Below are 23966 nucleotides of genomic sequence, written 5' to 3' on the forward strand. Positions count from 1 at the left end.
CCCAAGGGAGGTTCCAGGGACCACGAAGATGGGAAATCTACTGGACTTAAGGACTTCGGAGACAGGCCTGGTCCACGAACTCCGTGTGAGCTTGGGCAAAGGACGTGATCTTTCAGAGCTAGTCTGTAAGTCTTTGAGGGACTGACCAAGGGTACCCTAAGGGTGGAGGGAGGGGCTCGTTTGAGTCTCTGGCTGGCGAGTCAGGGGCTCATCTGGGAACAGCATGGGGAGGGGGTGGTGTCTGGGCTCTGTTCCTATCTGGGGCCCGTGGGGCCCTGCATCCTTGGGTGGCAGTGAGTATCCCATCAGTGGGGTATGTAAGTACAGAGGCCTGGCTCCCTCGGGAGTCTCTGGGGATGAAGAAGGAGCTTTGATAGGGACCCAAGTTCTCAGGCAGAAAATTTGGCTCTGTTTATGTTTTAATCGGACCCTTTTCAGGCTGGGGCTCCCCTCAGTCCCCAGGCTACAGCCTGGAGGTGTCTCTGGCCAGCCACAACATCCAGCTGCTGGCTCTCGGCTCTGTCCATTTGCCCAGAGGGAAGAAGGGCGGGTGGGCAGAAGGAAGGGGCTGCAGACAGATCATCAACCCTCCCCGCCCACCCCGGGGGGGCCTCCCTGTCTCCGGAAAGGTGGCCCAGGGCCGCCAGTCCAGTCACCCCAGAAATATCCAAGGCGTTGGGGGCAGCCTTTTACGGCCAGCCCTGCCTGGCTATGTGGCCGTCGTGTGCCTGGTTAGACGCCCGGCCACCCGGCTCCGAAGGCCATCAGTGGGGGCTGGCCTCGGCCCTCCAGCTGCCCCGTTCTTTAGCTGCAGAGGTTCCTGGGCTCCCGCCGCCTCCTCCTCACTGGAGTCTGATTCTTCCACATCACTACGAATGTCCTTCTCCATCTGGGGAACAGAGAAAGGGATGGAGCTGGGAGCAAGGAGGAAGGACGAGCTTGGGGCTGGGGCCCCCGGGGAGGTCCAGTCATACCTGACCCTTCTTTATGAAGCTACAGAGCATGCGCAGAATGAGGCAAGACCAGAACACGTGTAGCAGCTGCAGCAACACCAGAAGCCCGTTGCAGAAGTAGTAGCCGAAGAAAGGGCCCCTGTTGCCGAGGGACTCGTAGTATGTGGTGTAAAGGATCCTACAGCGGGAGGGAGAGGAGGAGGCCGGGGCTTGACCAGCTGCTGTAGCCCCTAGTCCTAGGGATTTCTAACTGGCATGGCCTTCCCTGCTCCATAACCTTCTATGGCTCCCTAGTGCCCCCCACCCCATCATACCTACACTTTTTTTTTTTTTTTTTTTTTTTTTTTTTTTTTTTGGAGACGGAGTCTTGCTCTGTAGCCCAGGTTGGAGTGCAGTGGCACGATCTGGACTCACTGCAAGCTCCACTTCCTGGGTTCACGCCATTCTGCTGCCCCAACCTCCCGAGCAGCTGGGACTATAGGAACCCGCCACCACGCCCGTCTAATTTTTTTGTATTTTTAGTAGAGACGGGGTTTCACTGTGTTAGCCAGGATGGTCTCCATCTCCTGACCTCGGGATCCGCCCGCCTCGGCCTCCCAAAGTGCTGGGATTACAGGCGTGAGCCACCGTGCCCGGCCCATACCTACACTTGAGCTGGGTACGCGAGGCCCCCTCTCGCTTGTACTAAATGAGCAGAACACACATAAGATCCCTGACTGGCCATTCATGAACCCCACCCAAGCGGGTACTTTTGATCCCAGCTGCTTTCCTGGGTGGGGCTCTGACACCTTCTCTCTACTCCTCAGACCCCCATCACCTCCCTCTTCATCAGCAGGTGACCGCCTACTCACCTCAGAGGGGAGGGGCTTCATGTCTCAGGAAGGCAAGCGGTGGGGACTCAGCTCCCAAGGAGTATAAAAGGGGAGGGGCCAGACAGGGGCGGGGCTTTGTCTCCCAGCGAGGCTGGGAGGGGCGGGGCTTCATTTTCACTGTGCAACCCAAGCCAGTAGGAAAGAATGTTCCCCAGCACCGCTCCTCCCCTCAAACTCCTCCTTGCTTGTTGCCTGGGACACTGTCCTGGAGCCCAACTCCCACCACACCCTCTCTTCTCAAACTCAGCTCTGGTTCTTTTGTTGTTTTGAGGCGGAGTCTCACTCTGTCCCCCAAAGCTGGAGTGCAGTGGCGGGATCTCAGCTCACTGCAACCTCCGCTTCCCAGGTTCCAGCGATTCTCCTGCCTCAGCCTCTCAAGTAGCTGGGATTATAGGCGCCTGCCACCACACCCGGGTGATTTTTGTATTTTTAATAGGTTGTTTTTGCCATTTTGACCAGGCTGATCTCGAACTCCTGACCTCAAGTGATCTGCCCGCCTCAGCCTCCCAAAGTGCTGGGATTACAGGTGTGAGCTACCACGCCTGGCCCTCCAACTTTATTTTCTTGTTAGTAAATCTCTCCTTTGCATGCTGTGTAGTTCACCCATTTACCATCCACTCCACCCATTAAGTGTCTGCTCACCAGGGCAGGGATCTTTGTTTTTTTTTTTTTTTTTTTTGAGACGGAGTCTTGCTCTGTAGCCCGGGCTGGACTGCAGTGGCCGGATCTCAGCTCACTGCAAGCTCCGCCTCCCGGGTTTACGACATTCTCCTGCCTCAGCCTCCGGAGTAGCTGGGACTACAGGCGCCCGCCACCTCGCCCGGCTAGTTTTTTGTATTTTTTAGTAGAGACGGGGTTTCACCGTGTTAGCCAGGATGGTCTCGATCTCCTGACCTCGTGATCCGCCCGTCTCGGCCTCCCAAAGTGCTGGGATTACAGGCTTGAGCCACCGCGCCCGGCCTCTTTGTCTTTTTTTAGAGACAGGGTCTTGCTCTGTCTCCCAGGCTGGAGTACAGTGGTACAATTATAGAATTACAGCTCACTGTAGCCTCAATCCTCCAGGCTCAAGGGATCTTCCCGCCTCAGCCTCCTGATTAGCTGGGACTACAGGTCTACACCACTGTGCCCAGCTAATTTAAAACAAAAAAAAGATTGTTTCGTATAGATGGGGTCTGGCCATGTTGACCAGACTGGCAAAAGCTCGTTTAAAAAGATATTTGTTGGCTGGGAGCGGTGGCTCAAGCCTGTAATCCCAGCACTTTGGGAGGCCGAGACAGGCGGATCACGAGGTCAGGAGATGGAGACCATCCTGGCTAACACAGTGAAACCCCATCTCTACTAAAAAAAAAAATACAAAAAAACTAGCCGGGCGAGGTGGCGGGCGCCTGTAGTCCCAGCTACTCAGGAGGCTGAGGCAGGAGAATGGCGTAAACCCATGAGGTGGAGCCTGCAGTGAGCTGAGATCCGGCCACTGCACCCCAGCCTGGGTGACAGAGCGAGACTCTGTCTTAAAACAAAAAAAAAAAAACAGAAGAAACAAAAAAAAAAACCCAAAAAACTGGTGATGGTCAGGTGCCGCGACTCATGCCTGGTATCCAAGCACTTTGGGAAGCTGAGGCATGAGGATTGTTAGAGCACAGGTGTTGGAGATCAGCCTGGGCAATATAGTGAGATCTCATCTCTACTACAAAATGAAAAAATATTAGCTGGGCATGGTGGCCCATATCTGTAGTTTCTGTAGTTCCGGCTATTTAGGAGGCTGAGGTGGGAGGATTGAGCCTGGGAGATGGAGGCTACAGTGAGCTATGATCACCCACTGCACTCCAGCCTGGGCAAGGCAGCAAGATCCTGTCTCTAAAAACAGTAACAATAAAATATATTTGTTGAATGCTACTATGTATCACTCCTGGTTCTAGCCATGAACAAACTCACCCTGAAAAAACTGGGCCAGGCCTGATGGCTCACGTTCATAATCTCAGGACTTTGGGAGATCAAGGCAGGTGGATCCCCTGAGGGCTGGAGTTGGAGACCAGTCTGGCCAACGTGGCAAAATCCCGTCTCTACTAAAAACATAACAATTAGCAGCTGGGCGAACTGGTTCATGCCCGTAGTCCCAGCACTTTGGGAGGCTAAGGTGGGCAGATCACCTGAGGTCAGGAGTTCTAGACCAGCCTGGCCAACATGGTGAAACCCTGTCTCTACTAAAAATACAAAAATTAGCCGGGCGTGGTGGCAGGTGCCTGTAATCCCAGCGAATTGAGAGATTGACGCTGATGAATCGCTTGAACCCAGGAGGTGGAGGTTGCAGTGAGCTGAGATCTCGTCATTGTACTCTAGCCTGGGCAATAAGAGCGAAACTTAAAAAAAAAAAAAAAATTAGCTGGATGTGGTAGCACATGCCTGTAATCCCAGCTACTCAGGAGGCTGAGGCAGAAGAATCACTTGAACCTTCGAGGCAGAGGCTGCAGTGAGCTGAGATCTGCCAATGCACTCCAGCCTGGGTGACAGCAAGATCCTGACTCAAAAGCCAGGCGTGGTGGTTCACCCCTGTAATCCCAGCACTTTCAGAGGTTGAGACCAACCTGGCCAACATGGTGAAACCCTGTCTCTACTAAAAATACAAAATTAGCCAGGCATGGTGGTGCAGGCCTGTAATTCCAGCTGCTTGGGAGGCTGAGGCAGGAGAATCGCTTGAACCTGGGAGGCAGAGGCTACAGTGAGCCGAAATCATGCCATTGTACTCCAGCCAGGGTGACAGAGGGAGACTCAGTCTCAAATGAAAACAAAAGAGCTGGGCGTGGTGGGTCACGCCTGTAATCCCAGAACTTTGGGAGGCTGAGGTGGGTGGATCACCTGAGGTCAGGAGTTCAAGACCAGCCTGACCAACATGGTGAAACCCCGTCTCTAAAAATGCAAAAAATTAGCCGGGCCTGGTGGTGCATGCCTGTCATCCCAGTTACTAGGGAGGCTGAGGCAGGAGAATCGTTTGAACCCGGGAGGCAGAGGTTGCAATGAGCGGAGATTGCACCATCGCACTCCAGCCTAGGCAGCAAGAGCAAAACTGTCTCCAAAAAAAAAAAAAAAAAAAAAAGGGAAGGTGTTTCTGGCTGCAGTGGGGAGAAGGGAGCCTGCAGGGAGCAGGGACTGGACAACTGCACTAATCCCCGGAAGTCAGGAAGGGGCTGGACCCAGCTGGCAAGTGCAGGTGGGGGTAATGGATTCTGGGTCTGTTTTGAAGGAAAAGGTGATGGGGGCTGCAGGATTGGCAGACTCATTGGATACAGGTGGGAGGAGGCGCGGATGCCTCAGAACTGTCAGAGTAGAGTCTCGAAAGATGGTACTACGAGAGGGAGGACGATGGGACAAGGCGAGTTGGCAGGCGCCTGTAGTTCCAGCTACTCGGGAGGCTGAGGCAGGAGAATGGCGTGAATCCGGGAGGCGGAGCTTGCAGTGAGCTGAGATCCGGCCACTGCACTCCAGCCTGGGTGACAGAGTGAGACTCCGTCTCCCCCTCCAAAAAAAAAAAAAAAAAAAAAAAAATTAGCAGAGTGTGGTGGCATGTGCCTGTAGTCCGAGCAACTCAAGAGGCTGGGGCAGGCAGTGCGGGTTGTGGTAAGTTGAGATCTAGTCACTACACTCCAGCCTGGGTTTCAGACAAATACCCTGTCTCTCTCTCTCTCTCTGTATCGGGAAAAAAAAGAAGGGGCTGGGCATGGTGGCTCACACCTGTAATCCCAGCACTTTGGGAAGCTGAGGCAGGTGGATCACTTGAGGTCAGGAGTTCGAGACCAGCCTGGCCAATATGACGAAACCCTGTCTCTACTAAAAATACAAAAATTGGCCAGGTGTGGTGGTACGACTCTGTGGTCCCAGCTACTTGGGAGGCTGAGGCAGGAGAATTGCTTGAACCCGAGAGTCAGAGGTTGCAGTGAGCTGAGATCGCGCCACTATGTTCCACCCTGGGTGACGGAGAGAGAGACTGTCTCAAATAAGTAAATAAAAATTTTTAAAAATTCAAAAAGGAAATGAAGATCGAAAGAAGCATTTAGAATCGGTTACTCATGTGCTGAATTGAGCAAAGAATAGTAAGTTGTGAAGAAGCAACAAAATTATGTGAGAGGCTTAAAAAGATAAGTGATTTTATCAAAGGCTATTCATAATTCAGTGCCAAGTTTCCATCCTTGATGATAAGATGTATAGGGAGGGCTGGGCGCGGTGGCTCAAGCCTGTAATCCCAGCACTTTGGGAGGCCGAGACGGGCGGATCACGAGGTCAGAAGATCGAGACCATCCTGGCTAACACGGTGAAACCCCGTCTCCACTAAAACTACAAAAAAACTCACCGGGCGAGGTGGCGGGCGCCTGTAGTCCCAGCTACTCGGGAGGCTGAGGCAGGAGAATGGCGTAAACCCGGGAGGTGGAGCTTGCAGTGAGCTGAGATCCGGCCACTGCACTCCAGCCCCGGCGACAGAGCGAGACTCTGTCTCAAAAAAAAAAAAAAAAAGATGTATAGGGAGAACATCTTTCACTTGGGAAATTTCAGGTTTTGGTTTTAAGAAAGGGCCTGGGCGCAGGGCCTTACGCTTGTAACCCCAGCACTTTGGGAGGCTGAGGCAGGGGGATCACCTAAGGTCAGGAGTTCGAGACCAACCGGGCCAATATGGTGAAACCTTGTCTCTACTAAAAATACAAAAATCAGCCGGACATGGTGGCACACGCCTATAATCCCAGCTACTCGGGAGGCTGAGACAGGAGAATCACTTGAACCTGGGAGGCTGAGGTTACAGGGAGCCCAGATCATACCATTGCACTCCAGCCTGGGTGACAGAGCAAGAGTCTCAAAAACAAACAAACAACGCCGGGCACAGTGGCTCATGCCTGTAATCCCAGCACTTTGGGAGGCCAAGGTGGGCGGATCACCTGTGGCTGGGAGTTCGAGAGCAGCCTGACTAACAGGAAGGAACCCTGTCTCTATTAAAAATACAAAATCAGCTGGGCATGGTGGCTCACCCCTGCAATCCCAGCTACTCAGGAGGCTGAGGCAGGAGAATGGCTTGAACCCGGGAGGCAGAGGTCATGGAAGGCCTGACATCAGTCAAGCGCCCCCGCTCTCGCAGCCATCCGGAGGCCTAACCGTCTCCCTGCGATGCTGTGCTTCAGTGGTCACGCTCCTAGTCCGCTTTCATGTCGCATCCTGTACACCTGGCTCCGCCTTCTAGATAACATGCCATTGCACTCCAGCCTGGGTGACAGAGCGATACTTTGTCTCAGAAAACAAAAAACAAAAAAAGAGCCTGCGGATCAGAGTGATCGTTTTGCATGTGTTGTTTTGCAAATGCCTTTGACTTAACTGGTTTGTAGGCTAGACTGGCATGTTTTGGGGGGCGTGCCCTACAGTGTGTCACCCCATGATTGACAACCACCAAAAGGTGGAAACAAATCGCATGTCCATCAGTGCGTGAAAACATCAACAAAATGTGCTCTGTCCATACAATGGAATATTATTCAGTCATAAAAATGAAGTGGGTGGGGTGTGGTGCCTCACGCCTGTATTCCCAGCACTTTAGGGGGCAGAGGTAGGCGGATCACCTGAGGTCAAGAGACCAAGAACAGCCTGGCCAACATGGTGAAACCCCGTCTCTACTAAAAATACAAAAAGTAGGTGGGCGATGTGGTGTGCACCTTTAATCCCAGCTACTCGGGAGACTGAGGCAGGAGAATTGCTTGAACGCGGGAGGCGGAGGTAGCAGTGAGCCGAGATCGTGCCACTGCACTCCAGCCTGGGCAACAGAGCGAGACTCTGTCTCAAAAAAAAAAAAAAAAAAAAAAAAAAAAAAAATGCCGTGTGAATTTCACCTTAATGGTAAAAACAAAGGAAGGAAAATGCATCAACGTATTTGTGTGCTGATAGAAATGCTCCAGGGGTAGGGGGAGCATTGTTGGGGTAGGTGCTTGCCTAGGCCAGGGAAGGCGTGGAGGAGTTGGTGGAGAAGGGGGCCTGGTTTTGCTGTATCCAGGGCAAATTGATTCTCACAGGGCAAGAGGAAGAGCCACTGTGTCTGGATCCCGATGCAGGTCTGCAGGTTGATGGAGGGCGGTGGCTCTAGAAGGTCTCTCTCGCTGATTTCTATTTCTCAGAGATGTCACCTGGTCTGTGACAAAGATTGGTAAACGGGGATGATGTGAGTACTAAGAGGAAATAACAGGCTGGGCGCGGTGGCTGACGTCTGTAATCCCAGCACTTTGGGAGGCTGAGGCCGTAGGATCACTTGAGGTCAGGAATTCGAGACCAGCCTGACCAACATGGTGAAACCCCGTCTCTACTAAAAATACAAAAATTAGCCAGGCGTGCTGGCATGTGCCTGTAATCCCAGTTTCTTGGGAGGCTGAGACAGGAGGAGGGCTTGAACCCGGGAAGCGGGTGTTGCAGTGAGCCGAGATCGGCCATTGCACTCCAGCTTGGAAGACAGAGTGAGACTCTGTCTCAGGAAAAAAAAAAAAAGAGAATACCAGGGGGAGTTCCTACTAATGCTTGTTTTTCCAAGTTCCAGAAAGAACACAGCGGCAGATGGGAAGTTGCCACTAGGTGGCGCTCGCTCCCCGTGCCCAACACCCAATGAGCCTCTGACTTAACTCCAGGCTCATTGACAACGTGCTTATCTGACAGTTCGCCTGGGTCTTCATGCATTTTACTTTGGCTTCGACCCTTTTTCTGTTTCTGATCGAGTGAGCTTCAGCATTTTTTTTTTTCTGTTAAAGATACATATAAATACATAAGTAAAACAAAATCTATGTAAGTATTGTACCTAAAAATAACATAAAATTAACGACTTTAACAATTTTAAAGTGTACTTCAGAAGTGTTCAGTACTTTTACATTGTTGTGGACTCATCACCACCACCCATCTCTAGAACTGTTTTTGTTTCTTGTTTTTTGTTTTTGAGACAGAGTCTCGCTCTGTTACCCAGTGCAGTGCTGCTATGATCTCGGCTCACTGCAACCTCTGCCTCCTGGGTTTGAGTGAGTCTCCTGCCTTAGCCTCCCAAGTAGCTGGGATTACAGGCATGTGCCACCAAGCCCAGCTAATTTTTTGTATCTTTAGAGTAGAGATGGGGTTTCATTATGTTGGCTAGGCTGGTCTTGAACTCCTGACCTTGTGATCCACCTGCCTCAGCCTCCCAAAATGATGGGATTACAGGCGTGAGCCACTGTGCCCGGCCAAGAAACCTTTCTTGTTTGTTGGGATGGGATCTTGTTATGTTGTCCAGGCTGGTCTCAAACTCTTGGCCTCAAGTCATCCACCCGCCTCGGCCTCCCAAAGGGCTGAGATGATAGGAGGCCAGACACCGTGGCCACGGTATCTGGCCTCCTCTTTTTTTTTTTTTTTTTTTTTGAGATGAGGTCTTTCTATGTTGCCCAGGCTGGTCTCAAACTCCTCAGCTGAAATGATCCTCCCGTCCTAGCCTCCCAAAGCCCTGGGATCACAGGTGTGAGCCATGGTGTCCGCTGTTACCCACTCTTAAGGGGATTGTTTGAGACTAATGAGTCCTTTCTCTGCGGGTTACCATTTGCACCAGTAGAACAAGACCAGGTTCAGTAAAGCAAGATAGAAACTTTATTCGTCAATCAATGAATGGAGAAAGGGAGGAACTCCCGTTCAAAGTGCCTTCTGCCTGCAGGTGTGATGAGAGGGAGTTTCAAAGTTTCCCAGGGTGTGTAGGTGCAGACTGGGGGCGGGGATTCCTGGAAAGAGGTAGGGCTTTCTAGTGGGAGCTGAAGTGTTCAGCCTTTCTTTTCTTTTGTACCTGGCATTATATGTGCTTAGCAAAGTGTGCCTCTCCCCACTGCTGACTTTTTTTTTTGAGACAGAGTCTCAGTCACCCAGGCTGGAGTGCAGTGGAGTGATCTCAGCTCACTGCCACCTCTGCCTCCCAGGTTCAAGCGATTCTCCTATCTCAGCCTCCTGAGTAGCTAGGATTACAGGCGTGCACCACCACGCCTGGCTAATTTTTGTATTTTTAGTAGAGACAGGGTTTCACCATGTTGGCCAGGCTGATCTCGAACTCCTGACCTCGTGATCTGCCCACCTTGGCCTCCTGAAGTGCTGGGATTACAGGCCAAGAGAGGGTCTTACCATGTTGCCCAGGCTGGTCTTGAACTTTGGCTTAAGCAATCCTCCCTCCTTAGACTCTCAAAATGCTGGGATGACAGCTGGAAGCCACTGTGCCCTGGCTGTGATTTTACGATGCCCGTGGAGTGAGGATTCAGGCAGATGGAGCACTGCTGAGGTCAGCGCTCATCCTGTGGCTCAGTTGTGGTTAATGGCATCCGGCCTTCATTCCTGTAAGCTAGCACAGCTGTGAGCAGAGGTTAATTTCTCTTTTTTTGAGATGGAGTCTCTCCCTGTTGCCCAGACTAGAGTACAATGGCATGATCTTGGCTCACTGCAACCTCTGCCTCCCGGGTTCAAGCAATTCTCCTGCCTCAGCCTCCTGAATAGCTAGGATTATAGGCACCCGCCGCCATGCCCGGATACTTTTTTGTATGTTTAGAAGAGACCAGGTTTCACCATGTTGGCCAGGCTGGTCTCGAGCTCCTGACCTTGTGATCCACCCGCCTCAGCCTCCCAAAGTGCTGGGATTACAGGCATGAGCCACCGCGCCCGGCCAGAGCAGAGATTAATTTCACAGGTTCTGAGGCTCCCTAAAAGAATGGATGTTATAATCTGGGTGTGGTGGTTCACGCCTGTAATCTCAGCACTTTGGGAGGCTGAGGTGTGGGGGATCACTTGAAGTCAGGAGTTCGAGACCAGCCACCCTCCTCACATGCCCAAAGTTCTTGGATGACAGCTGGGAGCCAGTGCACCCTGGCTGTGGAGATTTTTTTTTTTTTGAGATGGAGTCTTGCTCTGTCGCCCAGGCTGGAGTGCAGTGGCCGGATCTCAGCTCACTGCAAGCTCTGCCTCCCGGGTTCACACCATTCTCCTGCGTCAGCCTCCCGAGTATCTGGGGCTACAGGCACCCGCCACCTCGTCTGGCTAGTTTTTTGTATTTTTTAGTAGAGACGGGGTTTCACCATGTTAGCCAGGATGGTCTCGATCTCCTGACCTCATGATCCACCTGTCTCGGCCTCCCAAAGTGCTGGGATTACAGGCTTGAGCCACCACGCCCGGCCAGCTGTGGAGATTTGACGATGCCCGTGGAGTGAGGAATCAGGCCTATGGAGCACTGCTGAGGTCAGCTCTCATCTTGTGGCTCATTTGTGGTTATTGGCACTTGGCCTTTGTTCTTGCAAGCCAGCACAGCTGTGAACAGTGGTTAATTTCACAAGTTCTGAACTCTCTAAAATTGGACGTTATGCTGCCATGACATTGTCACCTCCTGGGGTCCCACCTTTGTCTGAGCCACACCCTCTACCAGGTCTCTGTCACACCACTTTCCAGAACAGGTAAACCTGTAGAGACAGAAAGTAGAGGCATAGGAATTTCTGTGTTGAAGTCCTCATCCCGTTACAGTGTGACTGTATTTGAATACAGGGTCTTTTTTTTTTTTTTTTTTTTTGAAAGGGAGTCTCACTCTGTCGCCCAGGCTAGAGTGCAGTGGCACGATCTTGGCTCACTGCAACCTCCACCTCCCAGGTTCAAGGGATTCTCCTGCCTCAGCCTCCCAAGTAGCTGGGATTACCGGCGTGTGCCACCACGGCTAACTAATTTTTGTATTTTTAGTAGAGACAGTTTCACTATGTTGGCCAGGCTAGTCTTGAATTATTGACCTCAGGTGATCCACCCGCCTCGTCCTCCCAAAGTGCTGGGATTATAAGCGTGAGCCACTTCGCCAGGCTGGGTACAGGGTCTCTAAAGGGTGATTAAGGCCAGGTGTGGTGGCTCACATTTATCATCCTAGAACTTCAGGAGGCTGAGGTGGGTGGATAGCATGAGGCCAGCAGTTTGGAACCAGCCTGGGCAACACAGGGAGAGCCTGTCTCTACTCAAAATACAAAAAATTAGCTGGGCGTGGTGGTGAGCACTTGAATCCCAGCTACTCAGGAGGCTGAGGCACAAGAAATACTTGAGAACAGGAAGCAGAGGCTGCAGTGAGCCAAAATCCCACCACTGCACTCCATCCTGGGCAACAGAAAGTCTGTTTCAAAAAAACAAAGAAGGCTGGGTGTGGTGGCTCATGCCTGTAATCCCAGCACTTTGGGAGGCCAAGGCGGGCGGATCACCTGAGGTCAAGAAGTCAAGACTGGCCTGGCCAACATAGTGAAACTATGCCAAGATTGCGCTATTGCACTCCAGCCTGGGCAACAAGAGCGAAACTCTGTCTCAAAAAAAAAAAGAAAAGAAAAAAATTTTTACATTAGCGGGACGTGGTGGTGTGCACCTGTGGTCCCAGCTACTCAGGAGGCTGAGGTCGGAATATTGCTTGATTCCAGGAGGCTGCAGTGAGCTGTGATAGCACCACTACACTCCAGCCTGGGAGACAGAGTGAGACCCTGTCTCAAAAAAAAAAAAAAAAAAAAAAAAAAGTGGTTTAGTTAAAACAAAAAAATGAAGGTGCTACATCGGGTCCTCATCCAATCTGCCTGGTGTCCTTACAAGAAGAAAAAATATGGACACAAAGAAATACAAATGATGCACACAGAAAAGAGCACGTGAGGGCACACAGGAGGCGGCCATCTGCAAGCCAAAGCAAGAGGGCTCAAGAGAAACCAGTCCTGGGCCAGGTGCAGTGGCTCATGCCTGTAATCCCAGCACTTCGGGAGCCCGAGGGGGGCAGATCACTTGAGGTCAGGAGTTCAAGAGCATCCTGGAAACATGGCAAAACCCCATCTCTACTAAAAATACAAAAATTAGCCAGGTGTGGTGGCAGGTGCCTGTAATCCCAGCTACTCGGGAGGCTGAGGCATGAGAATTGCTTGAACCTGGGACTACTCCGGAAGCTGAGGCACGAGAATTGCTTAAATCTGGGAGGCGGAGGTTGCAGTGAGCCTAGATTGCGCCACTGCACTCCAGCCTAGGTAGCTAGAGCAAGACTTCGTTTCACAAAAAACCCAGAAACCAACCCTGATGACATCTTAATCTTGGACGTCAGCCTCCAGAAATGTAAGTTTCTGTTTTTAACCCACCCAAGCTGTGGTATTTTGTTATGGCAGTCCTAGCGAACTGAAGCTAGTATGATAACTCAGAAGTTTTCTTTTCTTCTTTCTTTTCTTTCTTTTCTTTCTTTTCTTTCTTTTCTTTCCTTCCTTTCCTTCCTTTCCTTCCTTTCCTTCCTTTCCTTCCTTTCCTTCCTTTCCTTCCTTTCCTTCCTTTCCTTCCTTTCCTTCCTTTCCTTCCTTTCCTTCCTTTCCTTCCTTTCCTTCCTTTCCTTCCTTTCCTTCCTTTCCTTCCTTTCCTTCCTTTCCTTCCTTTCCTTTCTTTCCTTTCTTTTCTTTCTTTCTTTCGAGACAGGGTCTTGCTCTGTCTCCCAGGCTGGAGTGCAGTGGTACAATTATAGAATTATAGCTCACTGTAGCCTCAACCCTCCAGGCTCAAGGGATCTTCCCACCTCAGCCTCCTGATTAGCTGGGACTACAGGTCTACACCACTGCGCCCAGCTAATTTAAAACAAAAAAAGATTGTTTCATATAGATGGGGTCTGGCCATGTTGACCAGACTGGCAAAAGCTGGTTTAAAAAGATATTTGTTGGCCAGGCGCGGTGGCTCACGCCTGTAATCCCAGCACTTTGGGAGGCGGAGACAGGCGGATCACGAGGTCAGGAGATCGAGACCATCATGGCTAACACGGTGAAACCCCGTCTCTACTAAAAAATACAAAAAAAACTAGCCGGGCGAGGTGGCGGGCGCCTGTAGTCCCAGCTACTCAGGAGGCTGAGGCAGGAGAATGGCGTAAACCCATGAGGTGGAGCTTGCAGTGAGCTGAGATCCGGCCACTGCACTCCAGCCTGGGTGACAGAGCGAGACTCTGTCTTCAAAAAAAAAAAAAAAACTGGTGGTCAGGTGCAGCGACTCATGCCTGGTATCCAAGCACTTTGGGAGGCTGAGGCATGAGGATTGTTAGAGCACAGGTGTTGGAGATCAGCCTGGGCAATATAGTGAGATCTCATCTCTACTACAAAATGAAAAAATATTAGCTGGGCATGGTGGCACATATCTGTAGTTTCTGTAGTTCTGGCTATTTAGGAGGCTGAGGTGGTAGGATTGCTTGAGCCTGGGAGATTGAGGCTACAGTGAGCTATGATCACCCACTGCACTCCAGCCTGGGCAAGGCAGCAAGATCCTGTCTCTAAAAACAGTAACAATAAAATATATTTGTTGAATGCTACTATGTATCACTCCTGGTTCTAGCCATGAACAAACTCACCCTGAAAAAATTGGGCCAGGCCTGATGGCTCACGTTCATAATCTCAGGACTTTGGGAGATCAAGGCAGGTGGATCCCCTGAGGGCTGGAGTTGGAGACCAGTTTGGCCAATGTGGCAAAATCCCGTCTCTACTAAAAACATAAAAATTAGCAGCTGGGCGAACTGGTTCATGCCCGTAGTCCCAGCACTTTGGGAGGCTAAGGTGGGCAGATCACCTGAGGTCAGGAGTTCTAGACCAGCCTGACCAACATGGTGAAACCCTATCTCTACTAAAACTACAAAAATTAGCCAGGCGTGGTGGCAGGTGCCTGTCATCTCAGCTACTTGAGAGACTGATGCTGGAGAATCGCTTGAACCCAGGAGGTGGAATTTGCAGTGAGCTGAGATCTCGTCATTGTACTCTAGCCTGGGCAACAAGAGCGAAACTTATAACAAAACAAAACAAAACAAAAAAAACTAGCTGGATGTGGTAGCGCATGCCTGTAATCCCAGCTACTCAGGAGGCAGAGGCAGAAGAATCGCTTGAACCTGGGTGGCAGAGGCTGCAGTGAGCGAGATCCGCCAATGCACTCCAGCCTGGGTGACAGCAAGATCCTGTCTCAAAAAAAAAAAAAAAAAAAAAAAAAGCTGGGCGTGGTGGTTCACCCCTGTAATCCCAGCACTTTCAGAGCTCGAGACCAACCTGGCCAACATGGTGAAAGCCTGTCTCTACTAAAAACACAAAATTAGCCAGGCATGGTGGTGCAGGCCTGTAATTCCAGCTGCTTGGGAGGCTGAGGCAAGAGAATCACTTGAACCTGGGAGGCAGAGGCTGCAGTGAGACAAAATCATGCCATTGTACTCCAGCCAGGGCAACAGAGCGAGACTCTGTCTGAAAAGAAAACAAAAGAGCTGGGCGTGGTGGCTCACGCCTGTAATTCCAGAACTTTGGGAGGCTGAGGTGGGTGGATCACCTGAGGTCAGGAGTTCAAGACCAGCCTGATCAACATAGTGAAACCCCGTCTCTACTAAAAATGGAAAAAATTAGCCGGGCATAGTGGCGCGTGCCTGTCATCCCAGTTACTAGGGAGGCTGAGGCAGGAGAATCATTTGAACCGGGGAGGCGGAGGTTACAGTGAGCCGAGATCACGCCATTGCACTCCAGCCTGGGCAATAAGACCAAAACTCTGTCTCAAAAAAAAAAAAAAACAGGGAAGGTGTTTCTGGCTGCAGTGGGGAGAAGGGAACCTGTAGGGACACCAGGGAGGGGGACAACTGCACTAATCCCCGGAAGTCAGGAAGGGGCTGGACCCAGCTGGCAAGTGCAGGTGGGAGTAATGGATTCTGGGTCTGTTTTGAAGGAAAAGGTGATGGGGGCTGCAGGATTGGCGGACTCATTGGATGCAGGTGGGAGGAGGCGCGGATGACTCAGAACTGTCAGAGTAGAGCCTTGAAAGATGGTGCTAACTGCGAGAGGGAGGACGATGGGACAAGGCTTGGATGGGAGACCCCTAGGGGTCCAGATTGGGACCTGCAACACTGGAGCGGCCTGCGAGGCCCCCTTGTGGCAGAGGCCGAGAAGGCACAGGTCCCTAGGGTTTGGGCTGGAATGATGAATTGTCCCAGTTGGGCGTCTGTGGGCTGGAGAGGAGTGAATGCAGCCACACCCTCGATGTTTTGAAAAGAGACTGAAGGTCGGGTGCGGTGGCTCATGCCTGTAATCCCAACACTTTGGGAGGCCGAGGCGGGCAGATCCCTTGAGATCAGGAGTTCAAGACCAGCCTGGCCAACATGGTGAAACCCAGTCTCTACTAAAAATGCAAAATTTAGCTGGATGTGGTGGTGGGTACCTCTAACCCCAGCTACACGGGTGGCTGAGGCAGGAGAATCGCTTGAACCCAGGAGGTGAAGGTTGCAGTGACCAGAGATTGCACCACTGTACTCCAACTTGGGCAACAGCAATACTCTGTCTTAAAAAAAAAAAAATAGGAGATGGAAGCTGGGCATGCTGGCTCACATGTTTAACCCTAACTAATTGGGAGGCTGAGATGGGAGGATTGCTTGAGTCCCAGAGGTCAAGGCTGGAGTGAGCTATTATTGCACCACTGTACTCCAGTCAGGGCAACAGAGTGAGACTCTGCTGTACCTTAAAGAAAAAAAAAAAAAAAAGGGAAAAGAGAGGGCTGGTCATGATGGCTCATGCCTGTAATCCCAGAACTTTGAGAGGCCAAGGTGGATGGATGACTTAAGGCCAGAAATTTGAGATCAACCTGGGCAACATAGTGATACCCCATCTCTACAAGAAATAGAAAAATTATTTGGGTGTGGTGGTGCCCGCTTGTAGACCCAGCTACTCAGGAGGCTGAACAAAAATTAGCCAGGTGTGGTGGTAGGCACCTGTAATCCCGGCTACTCGGGAGGCTGAGGCAGGAGGATTGCTTCAAGCCAGGAAGCGGAGGTTGCGGTGAGCCGAGATCATGCCAGTGCACTCCAGCCTGGGCAACAAGAGGAGACCTCCACCTCAAAAAAAAAAAAAAAAAGGGCCAGGTATGGCATGGTGGCTCGCACCTGTAATCCCAGCACTTTGGGAGGCCGAGGCAGGCAAATCATGAGGTCAGATGTTCTAGACCAGCCTGGCCAACATGGTGAAACCCCATCTCTACTAAAAATACAGAAAATTAGCTAGGTATGGTGGCTGGTGCCTCCCAGCTACTTGGGAGGCTGAGGCAGAAGAATCGCTTGAACCCGGGAGGAGGAGGTTGCAGTGAACTGAGATCGTGCCACTGTGTTCCAGCCTGGGTGACAGAGTGAGACTCTGTCTCAGAAAACAAAACAAAACAAAACAGGTTAACAGGAGAGAAGGATACAGATCTACTTAATAGAAGTTTTGCATGGAATAGGAGCCCTCAGAAGAACATGAATTTGAGAGGTCAAGGCAGGAGGATCCCTTGAGGCCAGGAGTTCAAGACCAGCCTAGGCAACATAGCAATCCCCCGTCTCTACCAATAGAAAAATTAGCAGAATGGCCGGGCGCGATGGCTCAAGCCTAGCACTTTGGGAGGCCGAGACGGGTGGATCATGAGGTCAGGAGATCGAGACCATCCTGGCTAACATGGTGAAACCCCGTCTCTACTAAAAAATACAAAATAGCCAGGCGAGGTGGCAGGCGCCTGTAGTCCCAGCTACTCGGGAGGCTGAGGCAGGGGAATGGCGTGAACCCGGGAGGCGGAGCTTGCAGTGAGCTGAGATCCGGCCACTGCACTCCAGCCTGGGCGACAGAGCGAGACTCCGTCTCAAAAAATAAATAAATAAATAAATAAAATTAGCAGAGTGGGGTGGCATGTGCTTGCATTCCTAGCAACTCAGGAGGCTGGGGCAGGCAGTACAGGTTGTGGTAAGTTGAGATCTAGTCACTACACTCCAGCCTGGGTGACAGACAAATACCCTGTGTCTGTCCGTCTTTGTCTGTCTGTCTGTCTCTGTCTCTCTGTCTCTCTGTCTCTCTGTCTCTCTCTCTCTCTCTCTCTCTCTCTCTCTCTCTCTCTCTCAAAAAGAAGGGGCTGGGCATGGTGGCTCACACCTGTAATCCCAGCACTTTGGGAAGCTGAGGCAGGTGGATCACTTGAGGTCAGGAGTTCGAGACCAGCCTGGCCAACATGACGAAACCCTGTCTCTACTAAAAATACAAAAATTGGCCGGGTGTGGTGGCACAAGCCTGTGGTCCCAGCTACTTGGGAGGCTGAGGCAGGAGAATTGCTTGAACCCGAGAGGCAGAGGTTGCAGTGAGCTGAGATCGCGCCACTATGTTCCAGCCTGGGTGACAGAGTGTCTCAAAATAAGTAAATAAAAATTTTAAAAAATTCAAAAAGGGAATGAAGACCGAAAGAAGCATTTAGAATCAGTTACTTATGTACTGAATTGAGCAAAGAATAGTAAGTTGTGAAGAAGCAACAAAATTATGTGAGAGGCTTAAAAAGATAAGTTATTTTATCAAAGGCTACTCATAATTCAGTGCCAAGTTCCCATCCTTGATGATAAGATGTGTAGGGAGAACATCTTTCACTTGGGAAATTTCAGGTCTTGGTTTTAAGAAAGGGCCTGGGCTGGGCGCAGGGCCTTAGGCTTGTAACCCCAGCACTTTGGGAGGCCGAGGCGGGCGGATCACCTAAGGTCAGGAGTTCGAGACCAACTGGGCCAATATGGTGAAAACTTGTCTCTACTAAAAATACAAAAATCAGCCGGACATGGTGGCACACGCCTATAATCCCAGCTATTCGGGAGGCTGAGACAGGAGAATCACTTGAACCTGGGAGGCTGAAGTTACAGGGAGCCCAGATCATACCATTGCACTCCAGCCTGGGTGGCAGAGCAAGAGTCTCAAAACAAACAAACAAAAAAACGCCGGGCACAGTGGCTCATGCCTGTAATCGCAGCACTTTGGGAGGCCAAGGTGGGCGGATCACCTGTGGCTGGGAGTTTGAGGGCAGCCTGACTAACATGAAGGAACCCTGTCTCTATTAAAAATACAAAATCAGCTGGGCATGGTAGCTCACCCCTGCAATCCCAGCTACTCAGGAGACTGAGGCAGGAGAATGGCTTGAACCCGGGAGGCAGAGGTTATGGAAGGCCTGACATCAGTCAAGCGCCCCCGCTCTCGCAGCCATCCGGAGGCCTAACCGTCTCCCTGCGATGCTGTGCTTCAGCGGTCGCACTCCTAGTCCGCTTTCATGTCGCATCCTGTACACCTGGCTCCGCCTTCTAGATAGCATGCCATTGCCCTCCAGCCTGGGTGACAGAGCGATCCTTTGTCTCAGAAAACAAAAAACAAAAAAAGAGCCTGCGGATCAGAGTGATCGTTTTGCATGTGTTGTTTTGCAAATACCTTTGACTTAACTGGTTTGTAGGCCAGACTGGCATGTTTTGGGGGACGTGTCCTAAAGTGTGTCACCCCATGATTGACAACCACCAAAAGGTGGAAAAAAACCGTGTGTCCATCAGTGCGTGAAGACATCAACAAAATGTGCTCTGTCCATACAATGGAATATTATTCAGCCATAAAAAAAAAAATGAAGTGGGCCGGGTGTGGTGGCTCACGCCTGTATTCCCAGCACTTTGGGGGGCAGAGGCAGGCGGATCACTTGAGGTCAGGAGTTCAAGAACAGCCTGGCCAACACGGTGAAATCCTATGTCTACTAAAAATACAAAAAGTAGGTGGGCGACGTGGTGTGCACCTGTAATCCCAGCTACTCGGGAGGCTGAGGCAGGAGAATTGCTTGAACCCGGGAGGCGGAGGTTGCAGTGAGCCGAGATTGTGCCACTGCACTCCAGCCTGGGCAACAGAGCGAGACTCTGTCTCAAAAAAAAAAAAAAAAAAAGTTATGCTGTGTGAATTTCACCTTAATGATAAAAACAAAGGAAGGAAAATGCATCAACCTATTTGTGTGCTGATAGAAATGCTCCAGGGATAGGGGGAGCATTGTTGGGGTAGGTGCTTGTCTAGGCCAGTGAAGGCATGGAGGAGTTGGTGGAGAAGGGGGCCTGGTTTTGCTGTATCCAGGGCAAATTCATTCTCACAGGGCAAGAGGAAGAGCCACTGTCTGGGTCCCGATGCAGGTCTGCAGGTTGATGGAGGGCGGTGGCTCTGGAAGGTCTCTCCCGCTGATTTCTATTTCTCAGAGATGTCACCTGGTCTGTGACAAAGATTGGTAAACGGGGATGATGTGAGTACTAAGAGGAAATAACAGGCTGGGCGCGGTGGCTGACGTCTGTAATCCCAGCACTTTGGGAGGCTGAGGCCGTAGGATCACTTGAAGTCAGGAACTCGAGACCAGCCTGACCAACATGGTGAAACCCCGTCTCTACTAAAAATACAAAAATTAGCCAGGCGTGGTGGCATGTGCCTGTAATCCCAGTTTCTTGGGAGGCTGAGACAGGAGGAGGGCTTGAACCCGGGAAACGGGTGTTGCAGTGAACCGAGATCGGCCATTGCACTCCAGCTTGGGAGACAGAGTGAGACTCTCTCGAAAAAAAAAAAAAAAAAAGAAAAGGGAATAATAACAGGGGGAGTTCCTACTAATGCTTGTTTTTCCAAGTTCCAGAAAGAACACAGCGGCAGACGGCAAGTTGCCACTAGGTGACGCTCGCTCCCCATGCCCGACACCCAATCAGCCTCTGACTTAACACCAGGCTCATTGACAACGTGCTTATCTGACAGTTCGCCTGGGTCTTCATGCATTTTACTTTGGCTTCGACCCTTTTTCTGTTTCTGATCGAGTGAGCTTCAGCATTTTTTTTTCTGTTAAAGATACATATAAATACATAAGTAAAACAAAAACTATGTAAGTATTATACCCAAAAATACCATAAAATTAACCACTTTAACAATTTTAAAGTGGACTTCAGAAGTATTCAGTACTTTTACATTGTTGTGGACTCATCACCACCACCCATCTCTAGAACAGTTTTTGTTTCTTGTTTTTTGTTTTTGAGACAGTCTCGCTCTGTACCCAGGCTGGAGTGCAGTGCTGCTATGATCTCGGCTCACTGCAACCTCTGCCTCCTGGGTTTGAGTGATTCTCCTGCCTTAGCCTCCCAAGTAGCTGGGATTACAGGCACGTGCCACCAAGCACAGCTAATTTTTTGTATCTTTAGAGTAGAGATGGGGTTTCATTATGTTGGCTAGGCTGGTCTTGAACTCCTGACCTTGTGATCCACCTGCCTCAGCCTCTCAAAATGATGGGATTACAGGCGTGAGCCACCGTGACCGGCCAAGAAACCTTTCTTGTTTGTTGAGATGGGATCTCGTTATGTTGCCCAGGCTGGTCTCAAACTCTTGGCCTCAAGTCATCCACCCGCCTCAGCCTCCCAAAGGGCTGAGATGGCCACGGTGTCTGGCCTCCTCTTTTTTTTTTTTTTTTTTTTTTTGAGACGGAGTCATGCTCTGTCACCCAGCCTGGAGTGCTGGAGCGCAGTGGTGTGATCTTGGCTCACTGCAACCTCCACCTCCCAGGTTCAAGCAATTCTTTTGTCTCAGCCTAACAAGTACTGGGACAACAGGTGCATGCCACCAAGCCGGGCTAATTTTTGTATTTTTAGTAGAGATTAGAGATGGGGTTTCACCATATTGGTCAGACTGTTCTCAAACTCCTGACCTCAGGTGATCCACTGGTCTCAGCCTCTCAAAGTGCTGGGATTATAGGCGTGAGCCATGGTTCCCGGTTACATCTGTTTTTATCCAAGTTAAATTCACATAACATAAAATTAACGATTGTGAAGTGAATGGTTCATTGGAATTCAGTGCATTCACTGTGCAGTGCAACCATATCTATCTACTGCCAGAATATTTTCATGATCCCAAAAGGAAGCCCTGTACTCATTTTGGTGACTCACACAAGTAATCCTACTGCTTGGGAGGCCGAGGTGGGAGGATGGTTTGAGGCTGGGAGATTCAGATCATCCTGGACAACAGAACAAGGCCTCATCTCTACCCAAAATAAAAAAATGAGCTGGGTGTGGTTGTGTGCGCACCTGTCGTCCTAGCTACTGAGAAGACTGAGGCGGGAGGATTGCTTGAGCCCAGGTGTTGGAGGCTGCATTGATGTGTGATCGCGCCACTGCACTCCAGCCTGGGCGACAGAGCAAAATCCTGTCTCTAAAAACAAAAAAAAAATTAAAAATAAACTGGATATTCTCCCCTTTTCCCTCTTTTTTTTTTTTTTTTTTTTTCTTCCTTTCTCTCTTCTTGGTATCAGCCTGAATTGGATGAGAAATAACTGTTACTTGAAATGTCGGTAAAACTTGATTGAGGCCGGGTGCAGTGGCTCACGCCTGTAATCCCAGCACTTTGGAGGCCAAGGTGGGCAGATCACAAGGTCAGGAGATGGAGACCATTCTGGCTAATATGGTGAAACCCCATCTCTACTAAAAATACAAAAAAATTAACCAGGTGTGGTGGTGGACGCCTGTAGTTCCAGCTACTCAGGAGGCTGAGGTAGGAGAATGGCGTGAACCCGGGAGGCAGAGTTTGCAGTGATCCGAGATGGCGCCACTACACTCCAGCCTGGGTGACAGAGTGAGACTCCATCTCAAAAAAACACAAACAAAAAAAACTTGATTGGAAAATCCTCTGGGTTTGGCCTTTAGGGGAAGGTACTTTATTTCTTCCCTTCCTCTTCCCCTCCCTTCCTCTCTTCCTCTCATTTTTTCTTTCTTTCAACAGGGTCTTCCTCTGTCACCCAGGCTGGAGTGCAGTGGCACCATCACGGCTCGCTGTAGCCTTGACCTCCTGGGTTCAAGCGATCCTCCAGCCTCAGCCTGTGAAGTAGTGGGTACTACAGGCATGTACCACCATATCTAGCTAATTAAAAAATTTTTTTTGTAGAGACCAGGTTTTGCCATATTGCCCAGATGGGTCTCAATCTCCTGGGTTCAAGTGATCTGTCTACCTCAGCCTCCCAAAGTGTTGGCATCACAGGCATCAGCCACATTGTCTGCTCCCTCCCCAAAGTTATTTCAATTTCATGAATATTTATGGGTTTAGTAAAGTTTTTTGGTGCCTCTTGGTGCAATGTTTGCATTTTCTATTTTTCCATAAAGGTATTATTTTCATCTTCATTTTCTTTTTTTTTTTTTTTTTGAGACGGAGTTTCACTCATGTTGCCCAGAATGGAGTGCAATGGTGCAATCTCAGCTCACTGCAACCTCCACCTCCTAGGTTCTGGTGATTCTCCTGCCTCAGCCTCCCAAGTAGCTGGGACTACAGGTAGGCACCAGCAGGCCTGGCTAATTTTTGTATTTTTAGTAGAGATGGGGTTTTGCCATGTTGGCCAGGCTGATTTCGAACTCCTGGGCTCAAGTGATCCACCTGCCCTAGCCTCCCAAAGTGCTGGGATTGCAGGCGTGAGCCACTGTGCCTGGTATATACCCACTTTTAATCATATGCAGATTAAGGGGCGGTTTATGTAGAAATTTTTAGGGCAGGGGTACTAATCATTGGGGCATTACCATGGAAAGAGGCAGGCCAGGCGCGGTGGCTCACGCCTGTAACCCCAGCATTTTGGGAGGCCGGGACGGGCGGATCATGAGGTCAGGAGATCGAGACCATCCTGGCTAACACGGTGAAACCCCGTCTCTACTAAAAAAAATACAAAAAGCTATTGGGCGTGGTGGCGGGTGCCTGTAGTCCCAGCTACACGGGAGGCTGAGGCAGGAGAATGGCGTGAACCCGGGAGGGGGAACTTGCAGTGAGTTGAGATCACGCCACTGCACTCCAGCCTGAGCGACAGAGCGAGACTCCGTCTCAAAAAAAAAAAAAAAAAAAGAGGCCGTAATTCCTGAATGTTAGCATGGTAATGTGAAATTGACATGGCACACTGGTGGGCATGTCTTATTGAAAGCTGCTTCCCCCTCCCTTTTTCTTCACCTGTTTTAGCTAGTCCTCAATCTGGTCTGGTGTCTGAGCCCCACCTCTGAAGTCAAATCCTATCTTCTACCTCACTAGGACTTGCCTAGGAGTTGCAGGGATGGTAGCCTAGACTGCCTTTCAAGTTTACTTAGAGACCCAGAGCCCTTTAGCCCACGGTGGGTGGCAAAGTTTGCAGGAACTCAAATTCGCCTGGGATCCATGATTTCCCTCTTGTTAGGGCTGGTTTAAATGCCCCCTCTGTAGGTACCAGCCCTTCAGGGCCTGTGGGTTTTTCTCCTCATGTGTGGAGGCGAGAGATTGTAGAAATAAAGACACAAGCCAAAGAGAAGAAAAGACAGCTGGGCCCAGGGGACCACTACCACCAAGACACGGAG

At 50.5% G+C, this 23966-nt stretch overlaps 1 protein-coding gene across 1 annotated transcript in view; it reads right to left on the minus strand.

Annotated features, from left to right (window-relative positions):
* Positions 1-444: 444 nt before the first annotated feature.
* Positions 445-23966, minus strand: part of LOC140711917 (ceramide synthase 4-like) — a 35979-nt gene continuing 12457 nt past the window's right edge. The window contains exons 5-6 of the mRNA XM_073017012.1: positions 975-1131; positions 445-889 (exon numbers count right to left, since the gene is read on the minus strand). Coding sequence (XP_072873113.1) covers positions 710-889; positions 975-1131 — 337 coding nt within the window. The 3' untranslated portion in view covers positions 445-709. The remainder of the gene's footprint in view (positions 890-974; positions 1132-23966) is intronic.

This window comes from Chlorocebus sabaeus, chromosome 6, assembly GCF_047675955.1.
Source record: "Chlorocebus sabaeus isolate Y175 chromosome 6, mChlSab1.0.hap1, whole genome shotgun sequence".
Lineage (NCBI taxonomy): Eukaryota > Metazoa > Chordata > Mammalia > Primates > Cercopithecidae > Chlorocebus > Chlorocebus sabaeus.